The 9,786-nt window shown below is 31.0% G+C and overlaps 3 protein-coding genes across 11 annotated transcripts in view; 2 read left to right on the top strand and 1 right to left on the bottom strand.

Moving 5' to 3' along the window:
* Dbx (homeobox protein Dbx) overlaps positions 1-2,137 on the top strand; it is an 18,531-nt gene extending 16,394 nt beyond the window's left edge. For both annotated transcript variants that reach the window (XM_085658302.1, XM_035863164.2), the window contains one exon: positions 1,895-2,137. In XM_085658302.1, coding sequence (XP_085514428.1) covers positions 1,895-2,137 — 243 coding nt within the window. The remainder of the gene's footprint in view (positions 1-1,894) is intronic.
* Positions 2,138-3,892: 1,755 nt separating this feature from the next.
* On the top strand, positions 3,893-6,240 carry LOC118440509 (uncharacterized). 6 transcript variants are annotated; one of them, XM_085658240.1, is made up of 4 exons: positions 3,893-4,817; positions 4,946-5,040; positions 5,427-5,476; positions 5,978-6,240. In XM_085658240.1, the coding sequence occupies exon 1, from the start codon at positions 3,956-3,958 to the stop codon at positions 4,739-4,741; it is 786 nt and encodes a 261-aa protein (XP_085514366.1). In that variant the 5' UTR covers positions 3,893-3,955; the 3' UTR covers positions 4,742-4,817; positions 4,946-5,040; positions 5,427-5,476; positions 5,978-6,240. The 6 variants fall into 6 exon arrangements, with proteins under 6 accessions (XP_085514366.1, XP_085514365.1, XP_035719531.1 ...); XM_085658239.1 differs by having other exon boundaries at positions 4,946-5,241; XM_035863638.2 differs by having other exon boundaries at positions 3,893-4,792; positions 5,427-6,240.
* Positions 5,933-8,731, bottom strand: snsl (snustorr snarlik). 3 transcript variants are annotated; one of them, XM_035863645.2, is made up of 6 exons: positions 8,611-8,723; positions 7,698-7,843; positions 7,041-7,121; positions 6,693-6,820; positions 6,439-6,600; positions 5,933-6,139 (listed from the first exon to the last, which is right to left on the bottom strand). In XM_035863645.2, the coding sequence occupies exons 2-6, from the start codon at positions 7,759-7,761 to the stop codon at positions 5,933-5,935; spliced, it is 642 nt and encodes a 213-aa protein (XP_035719538.1). In that variant the 5' UTR covers positions 7,762-7,843; positions 8,611-8,723. The 3 variants fall into 3 exon arrangements, with proteins under 3 accessions (XP_035719538.1, XP_035719539.1, XP_085514367.1); XM_035863646.2 differs by lacking the exon at positions 8,611-8,723 and adding an exon at positions 8,197-8,340; XM_085658241.1 differs by lacking the exon at positions 7,698-7,843 and having other exon boundaries at positions 8,611-8,731.
* Between the last annotated feature and the right edge of the window lie 1,055 nt (positions 8,732-9,786).

Genomic DNA, 9,786 nt, shown 5'->3' with positions numbered 1-9,786 from the left:
TGTTGTGAACGATGTTGTTTATGTTAACGTTGCTCGTATGAGCGGAGCCTAAAAGCTGGAGTATATTAGCACGTCATATCGCTCGCGTCCGAAGGTGTCAAGTGCATACGCGCGGCCTTGCGTGAAAATTCCCAATGTTTTAAACAATAACCAACTGCACACTGATTATGCGTTAAATTGCCGGTCGCGAGCGTGCGATCACATTGTGCGAAACTTGCGAAAAACGTCCGTTCGCCCATTCGCAAGCGGATTTAATGCTCGCTCTGAAACGGATTACGAGCAATTAATGGACTCGCTATTGCTTCACGAGCTTTGTTTTCTATCCTGAAATAACGTATACCGTTTTTTTACGTCTTACGATTTCAACGATAAATTTCGTTATTAACCTTTCTGTATTATATAATTTATATACTTATATACATACATATGACTGTCTCTCTCTCTCTCTCTCTCTTTTTCTGTGTGTATGTGTGTATATATGAATGTTGTATTTTTTACCTATTATTTCACGCTTCCCCCGATCCTTCTCTTCCCAACAAAGATTAATCATCAATTCATATCCGAACCTTTTGTCTTATCTAATTTATTTTCAAAGAAAATTTGTGTTTTACCAATTATAAATTATATCTGTTTATAATTAGTACACGTTATAGAATTATAGAATTAATTCATCGATTACGAGATACAACCAATTATATATGTATTTATAGTATTAGATTTTAGAACATCCATTTCCTTTCTTCTTCCTTCTCTCTCTCTCTCTTTTTCTGTGAGGGTGTCAAGCGCACACCTCGACCACCGAATGAAAATTCGAAAAGCAGTTTAGGTAAATCAATCCGGCCGCGGGGTCAACGATTTTCCGTGGAGCACGGCTCAAGGCAGGAACGCGTATAATAAAGTGGCGGATGGGATTGAGCGGTGGCAGGAAGGGTACCGAAGTAGTAGGTACTGGTGGAGGTTAAGGGGGAGGAGGATGAGAGAGGGTGGCTTGAGAAGAGATGGAGGGGAGAGAGGGTGTATGCCAGAGAAGGTTCGTTCGGTTCGATTCGGGTGTATGGGTGGGTGGTTAGATAGAGTGGGAAAGAGGGAGAAGAGAAGGGGGAAGAATTTCAGGTCTCGTGTGCGTTTGACGTTGGCCCGTTGAACGGCCCCGGTAATGCATGGTCTTTAGCGTACGAAAATAAGGGGGTGACTCTTCTCTTCTTACTTCCACTTCATCTTCTTTCTTTCTCCTTCATCTCCTCCGTTGGACCACGTATATACATATACGTACACATACGTACATATATACATAGAAAGAGAGAGAGAGAGAGAGAGAGAGAGAGAGAATTTCTTCTACTCCTTTCTACGTATCATCACCATTTCTCTCCCTCGTTCGTTCGATGTCTTTATCGAGAGCGAGATGAGAGGTTTGAGAGAGAGAGAGAGAGAGAGAGAGAGAGAGAGAGAGAGAGAAAGAGAGAAAAAGAAAGAGAGAGAGAGAAAAGAAAAAGAAAACAGAGGAGGATTTAAATCGATGATAGGGAAGAGGAGGGAGAAAAAGAGAGAAAGAGAGAGAGAAAGAGAGAGCTCGGTCATCCGTGCGAACACCCTTCGCGCTTTATTGAAAAGTCCGGCCGGAAAGAGGCGGTACCCGGTTTGTGTGGGACGAATGAATTTTAATATCGTTCGACGTCACGCATTATTAATATCGCGAGAAATAGATACCTACTTTATTTTCTTGGTAAAGTTTTCACTCCATCCTATCTCTCTTTCTCTCTCTATTTCTCTCTCTATCTCCATATCTATCTATCTTTCTCTTTCTTTCTCTCTCTCTCTCTCTCTCTCTCTCTTTCTTTTTCTTTCTTTTCAAGGATTTACGTTAATCATAATTTCGTTTAATCTATTATTTCAGGTAAAGATCTGGTTCCAAAATCGACGAATGAAATGGCGTAACAGTAAAGAGAGAGAACTTCTAGCTACAGGAGGTTCTCGGGAACAAACTTTACCAAATAAGAACAATCCAAATCCAGATTTGAGCGATGCCGACGGCGATAGGCCAAGGATGGACCTCAGCGATGTGAGTCCTCTTACGAGTCCTCAGAGACCGGAAGAACAGACCGAAAACGAAGAGGACGAGGAAATCAACGTCACGTGATAAAAATCCGACGACGACAAATGGATTCACTATCGACTGAAACATTAGAAAACGAAAAACGAGAGAGAGAGAGAGAGAGAGAGAGAGAGAGAGAGAGAGAAAGGAAATAGATGACGAGAGAATCTGTGTATATTTTTTACGTCGTTCGATATTTTTCTTTGATCTTTTCACGATCGTAAGAAAAAAAGAAACGAACCGACGATCATCTTCTTCTACTTCTTCTTCCTTCTTCTTCTTCTTCTTTTTTTTTTTTTTTTTTAGGTATCTACGGGAGAAATTTTGAACGCGTTTAAAATTCTTTAGAAAGAGAGTTTACGGCTTTAAAGATTTTCGAGAATTTTTCGTAAAAGATAGCATCCTTTTTAATATTACACGTATTATACGCGTGTACTTACTTACAATCTGTAAAATGTCGATCTTTTTTTTTTTTTTCTTGTAACGTTACGAGTTTGTAAATGATCACGTATTTTCATTGAAAGTAATGGAAATCTTTTGTTTGACGTTTATCGTTTCATTTTTCTCTTTTTCTTTTTTGCTTTATTCTTTTCTTATCTTTTCTTTTCTTTTCCTTTTTTTTTTTTTTTATATTCATTTTCTATCAAATGCTATAATAGATCAAGCAAGCTTTAAAATAAGATCGACATTTTACTGGACATTAAGTATAGAGTGAAAAGAAGATTCTTATATATTGCTTATCGTACCTCAAAATCCATCGTCGGAAGTTATTGGAGCTTTTGGAATGGCTCGAAGGAAAAATGTATCATATTGTAATTAGTTAATTAATGTAACATTGCGAAATATTCTATTAACGTATAAGGTTGTAATAGATGTAACATTACGATTCCTAAGATATGTAACTACGTTTCGGTCACGTCGATTCTTCCTATAAAAAATTTTAATCGGAATTATACTTACGTTGGAAACGACGTGATCGTTCCTGAATTTAATTATATCGCACAAGAGGTAATAAAAGAAGAAAAACAAAAAAAACCAAATGTAATTACTCATTGTGATGCATTATAATGTATGTAATATACGAATAAAACTGTCTATATCAAGAGATTTTAGATTTGTATATCGTCGGATATATAAGAGAATATGAATATATTGATCGTCGTTGTTTTTGCTTTCCTTTTAATAATTGCAATATTACAAAAAAAAGACATTTATTTAACGATAGTACTTTTTTGAATAGTAATTTTTGTTCTGAATTTTATAAAAAGAATTCACAAAAGCACGATAATGATGATCTATGAAACTTTTATGATTTTTTTCATTGATTAAATATTAAAGTAGACTCAAGATCATCTTCGGAGATATCCTATCTAGAACGCTGAATTATCGACAAAGTAAAATCACGTTGATAATACGGTATACTTTTTAATAAAATAAAGATAACAGTTAACTTTTCTCGAAGGTTTAGCATTAAATCATTTTTGAACTATAAAAATGATATTTAATTTCATAATTTTTTTTATTAGATTTGTAGTGATAACTAAAAAAAAAAAAATCATAATTATTCATGCGCAATAACCTTAACGTGATGATAACCGATATTTTTACTAATTAGCAAGAGCCAATTGGCCACATTTAACTTTTTCTATTATTTAGAAAAATATTAATAAAATACAATTTAAAGTTTTTCCTAATTCTAAATTCTATCTCTTATTTAATAGTGGCGCTACAATCTATTTCTTATATTTTGTCGGTAACATAGGACGTGACTAAAAGATGACAAAGCCGATTATAATGTAAGAAGCCATAGACATGTATTGAATCTCATCCATGATCGACATTATTTTTCGTTAGTCCGAAAGTATGGCGCGCGAAGAAAATAAGAACAAATATTCTAACATAGAACATATACGTACAAACATGCTTTGGATGGATATAAAGATTGTCGACCCTGAAATGGAATCTTTAATGAAACAAATAAATGAAGAACAAACAAGATTGAAGGAGGCATTGCGTGAAAAGTTACGTTTAATGAAGTATGATACAGATATTATACAGAAAGAAAATGAACAAAAAAAAGAATGGTTACAGTCCAGAGGAATACAATTGGAGGAAAAAAAGGACTATCTGGTTGTTAAGATAGAGAATGAAATTAGAATAAAGGAGGAACTTACAGATACCTTGATAGATCAGAATGAGTATCAGGAAGAGAAGGTGATTATACAACCTTCAGAAGAACTTGGGTATATTGAAAAAACCAATAATAATACAATAATACAGGCAAGGGATACCGAAGTAGAAGTTAGTAGGTTGAAAAGTTGCAACAAAAAGACAAATGATAAGGAAAGTAATGATGGTACTTCAAAGAAAAATAGTCAAATAATAAATAAAGAAATAAATAATAGTGATATTAATAATCAAAGTATGAAAGAGGAATCTTTAATTGAAACGAGAACGTCTATGAATACACAAGTAAATGTAGAACCAGTTGAGGATATTTTATTGAATAAAAAGAAACCAAAACGTGGTATGAAAAGACGTCGAATTCTTAAAAAATATAGAGTCAGTTTAAAAAGGGAAAAGAATATCAAAGAAAAGACAGAAGAAGTACAAAACAATAATGATATTGAAAGTGAAGATCAGCCTTAAAGATTTGACTCAAATAAATTTACAAAGTGGAGTAATTTTTGAAACACAAAAGTACAGTTACATTATATATTTTAATGTAAGATATATTTAAAGATATTTTAATTATTTCTTATGTACTACTTTATCTTGCTCTAACACAAAATTGAAATTATGGCAATGCATTTGATAGAAAATAATCTTAAATTGTTTTAATTTATGTTGTAGGTACCAATCTATTATTCAAACCAATAGGAATGTTTGAACAAATAGTTGCATTTAAAGTATAAATGCAGGAGCAACAATGAAGATATTTACTTTTGGTACATGCACTTTTTGTATAGTTAAACCAAATATTATATATAAGTGTTTGATATGTAACAAATTGGTAATATGAACGCTACCTAAATGATAGTTAACATACAAATTATATAGATTTTATTAAATAATGGTGCATATTCCAAAAATTTATCAAACATAGTGACTCAGGGCAATAGATTTCATATGTATGATTTAGTAATCAGGTACAAATTTATTATGAACTATAAACCTGAGATATCTAATTTTATTGTAAAAGTATAGGAATGTATATTGAACAATATATTGAAAATTGTTATTCGCTTAATACACATATATAATTTTATAAGATTGTTTACTATAATTGAAAAGTTTATTATAATTTTGTTATTTACTAAAATATTGTACGCAGGTGTTTTGTGTCTCTCTTTCCTGGATTCATGTTTGCAGTAATCAGAAAACGTATGTATTTGTAACTATTTGTATTCAGGTCATTTTCATCAAACCATTACACTTTTTCTTCAGATGATATTAATATCACATTTATCTCACATAGAAAGCTTAGCATAGCTTTGATTAAAAGAAATATATGTAATACAAAATATTCACGATATACATACACACACAGACACACACACACACACACACGCATACATATATATTTAGAAAAAGAGAAATAATACCGCATGAAAATACCTTCTCGACAAAAATTCTCTTTGCCTAAGCTGTGTTACAGATTTAATATTAATTCTGTTGCTTGTATAAAAGATGTTTAATTAATAAATATAATAAACGTTACGTGTAAATTATTATTATATGAAATTTGTTTTTTGTTTTTTGTTTTTTTTTGTCTCTATTACAGTACATATTACGGGAAATGACTTCATGTCGCGCGTAAGCATTGTCTTATATACAAATTTAAGTTTTATTATCAACTGTCACTGATTTATATAATTTTTTTAGTTCTTCTAGTTTCTCCTTGCTCACAGCAGACTGGGTTTTTTGATTACTACCGCTGGTATTTAAAGAAATTTCCTCATTGGAAACTTGTTTTAATGGCACTTGAGTCACGGAGGACTTTGACATTTCCTTACTCCAGTTTACCAACCAATCGCTGGAAGTATCCTGAAACACAGTATTTAATTATCAAATATTTGTAAAAGGATATTAGACAAATTTTGTGTTAACACATGGGAAAAGAAATTAAAACGTTACATCAGTTTTAATTATAATGGTTTTTTTAAATTCACGTAATAAATTATAATGTTTAAATTTTCAGGTCTAATTGACTCATTTAAAAAGGAATTACAAATGAGAAATGTAAATAGAAAAAAAAGAAAATAAAAAAGCATGCATGATTTTTTAATCTTTAAACAGTAGTAATAGAAAAGTTTTGACACTTTGTTCTCTAAAGAATTATTTACATTTTTATTATTTTCCGTATTCTGAACTTCAACATTCTTCATCTTTTCCTCGAGCTTCTTGAGCTTTTCTAATTCCTCATATATCCTACGTTCAGTTTGATATTTTGCTATAGCTTGTGCCAAAGGGCCTAATTCTCCCTTCATCGCAGCCATGTACATCGCCTGTTTGAAATAAAAAATGTAAATTAAATAATATATTTCTTAAGGCTCTATAATATTATAAAATCATTAAAAATATTGTTTTTTTTTTTTACGTCTCTTCTTTTCTTGGATTCGTTGGTACCAATTGGATCAGTATCAGTTTGAGGTCCTAATTCAAAGAGAATTTGAAAATCAGCATGTTCGCCGAGCCGAAAACCAATGCCAAGTCTTGAGTCCGTTCCTGTCATTTGAGAATAAATAGAAAAAAAAAAGGAAAGAAAATTAAACTACATTAAGTTAAAATTTACAACGAAACGCGTAATAAGAGATTAGGAAATCTACTCTCGTCGTTCGTTTGTTCATGGATATTACGTGTAACGGGTGAAAGTATTGGTTTAAGACACGATTCTATATGGAATATTTCCCCATTGATTAGCGAACATGTTTCCTCGTTTGCTTACCTTTTTTTATTGGCGGTATGTTCGAATAAATTAGCGAAAGTATCGTAGGAAGTTCTTCCGGTATAATCAGACTCGTAGCATCTGAAAAGATTTTCTTTCACTTGTGCAATTCCATAAATGTTTCAAACCATAATGTCGAGACTTGTCGAAAGAAAAAAGAAAGAGAGAGAGAGAGAGAGAGAGAGAGAGAGAGAGAGAGAGAGAGAGAGAGAGAGAGAGAGAGAGAGAGAGGGAGATACACTTTACTTAAGAGTTGTTACTTGAATGTTACATTACACGATCGTTACATCACACAAAGTAGAAATTAAAAGCGTTGATCTTATCACCTTTCAGTCGGTGCAACGAGAAAAGAATTAATGGAAATAATGGGACACAGAAACGATTTGTAATCTTTCGATCTTTCAGTACGATTTAACTCTTTGATTTCATAAACTTCTTTTATTATTATTTTTTTTTTTTCTTTTTTCTTTTTTAAGCAATTACGAATTAAGTTATTTAAGGGAGTATATCGATGTACTTTGATGTTTTTGATTTTTTCTCTCTATTTCTTTTTCTTTTTTTCCTTGGTCTCTTTTTTTACATTAAGATCGAACAATTAAGTTATTTTTCTTTTTCGTTTACAACGTACTTAATTAAAAGATCAAAAATAGCACTTACAGTCGCAGAGGAGGAAGATCACGATGCTCAGTCTTAAAATCGAGATCTTTGCGAACGTAGCCATTGCTTTAAATAACGTTTGATCTCTTATATTTATTTTTTCATTAGGTATTCAATGGATGCATGATTCCATCTTTCTCGAATCACTGAAATTTGAAATCTAAGATTATTATGGCTATTAATGTAGATGTAATATTATTTATGAGTTTCACAATTGTGTTTCAAAAGAGATATATAAATAGATTTGACTTTTAAGAAATTTGAATATATATATATATAAAAGAAAGAAGACAAATATCAAAGGAAAAATCGTGTATCGACATGACGATAAACTTGCATAATCTTTACGCCAATTTACAGATTGAACAAAAATTTCTAATATTGAATCGAGTTAGTATATTTTGCAAACTCGAAATATGTCAGAATTTAAAATGAGCTGGAATTTACATTTTCATGTCGTACATTTAAAGGACAAATAAATTAGCATCTTTATAGATACCTCACAGAGATTTCATTGAAACCAAGAAATTTTATTTCTTAACACAGCTTTCACGAAATACACTAGAAGAGACTTTTCCTTTGGATACTTTCTCAATTCGTTGATAGTATAGATAGATCATTGAAAGCTCTCTCACTCTCACTCTTTCTCTCTCTCTCTCTCTCTCTCCCTCTCTCTCTCTCTCTCTCTCTCTCTTTTTGAATTGATTGCACTAATTAATTTCTTTTTATTTTTATTCTTTAATTGATTATAAACCACAGTATAGATAGAATAGATCAATGAAAAGAAGAGAAACAAAGAAAAAAAATACAAAAGAATATCAATTGTCTTAAAATATCACACAAAAATGAATATTTAAAGCCAATCGTTTTAATGTTTGATCGTTCGTGTTCAGTCTCTCTTGGTTGAACTTACGTGAAAGTGAAATGTAAAAGCCGGAGAGACTAAGACACAAGTGTACCAGGGCAAACTGAGTTACAGACTGATTCGTTACAGAATGTGCAGGTAAGTTCTTCGACATCGTCAGGTGTCCGGGAAGAAGTTTTAAAGTGAAAGGAGGGACGTGGATCGGGGATCGAGGTCAACTGCGGAAGAACTTATTCGATATCGACGTTTCAAACTCTCTTTTTTTTTCATTTGACCCTTTGAAACAGTGATAATACGTCGAGTAATAATTATTTATTTATTTCTTTTTCCTCTATTTTTCCCTTTTATCGAGAATTACGATTTTATCTATACATATAAATAATATATTGATCTTTGGACATGTATAATTATGTTTTATTATAATTTATTGATTAAATAAAATCATGATTTTATATATAAATATAAATGATATTTTACATATGTTTCATTTGGCATATGTAAATATGTCATTAATAAATAATCAAAATAATTAATTATAAATAAAATCATGTTTTATGTATAAATAAGGATTACATGTAAAATTTTTAACACACGTATGTATGTGTGTATGTGTGTGTGTGTGTGTCATAATAATCTAACAATCAATTAAATATAATAATATCATGATTTTATCTATACACATTAATTACGTGTGAATGTATTATATATATATGTGTGAATGTGGTATATACATGTGTTAAAAATTAGAAATCTATATATAACATATACATGTACATAAATGTGATTGCAATATATAGAGTCAAACATGTAACGCGACGAATAACTGATTAAATTTTTTTTTATATAAATAATGACTTAAAATTACACTACAATAAATAAATAAATAAATGTCAATAAAAAACCTCTATTAAATATATATTTTTATTATATTGTAATATTAAATTAATTTTTAAATAAATAGTAAAATAATTTTTTGTATACGAAATAATATATATTAAGATATATGCATATTCATACATTCACGTAAGCATTAGAATGAAATGGATTAGAAATCTAATATAAAAAATCGTTCAATCATGGCCATAACCTCGTGCTAGTGATCTCTGCACCGATTTAAATAAACTGAATGATATTGATGAGTATCGATTGCATTATTATTTTATATGATAACATATAATTTCTCCTTTTGTAATCTAGAACATAGTTTTCATTGAGAATACACGA

This window comes from Vespa mandarinia, chromosome 7 (assembly GCF_050613455.1).
Source record: "Vespa mandarinia isolate Hongniang chromosome 7, ASM5061345v1, whole genome shotgun sequence".
In the NCBI taxonomy this organism is placed as follows: Eukaryota; Metazoa; Arthropoda; class Insecta; order Hymenoptera; family Vespidae; genus Vespa; species Vespa mandarinia.
This window is presented reverse-complemented; position numbering and strand designations above follow the sequence as displayed.

Excerpts from the sequence above, each read along its gene's own strand:
- snsl (XM_085658241.1), bottom strand. The coding sequence starts at position 8,716 with ATGTCGAAGAACTTACCTGCACATTCTGTAACGAATCAGTCTGTAACT. Across the intron at positions 6,821-7,040 it reads CATACCGCCAATAAAAAAAG|GAACGGACTCAAGACTTGGC; the intron begins GTAAGCAAACGA and ends CTCAAATGACAG. Across the intron at positions 6,601-6,692 it reads AATCCAAGAAAAGAAGAGAC|GCGATGTACATGGCTGCGAT; the intron begins GTAAAAAAAAAA and ends TATTTCAAACAG.
- LOC118440509 (XM_035863638.2), top strand. The coding sequence starts at position 3,956 with ATGGCGCGCGAAGAAAATAAGAACAAATATTCTAACATAGAACATATA.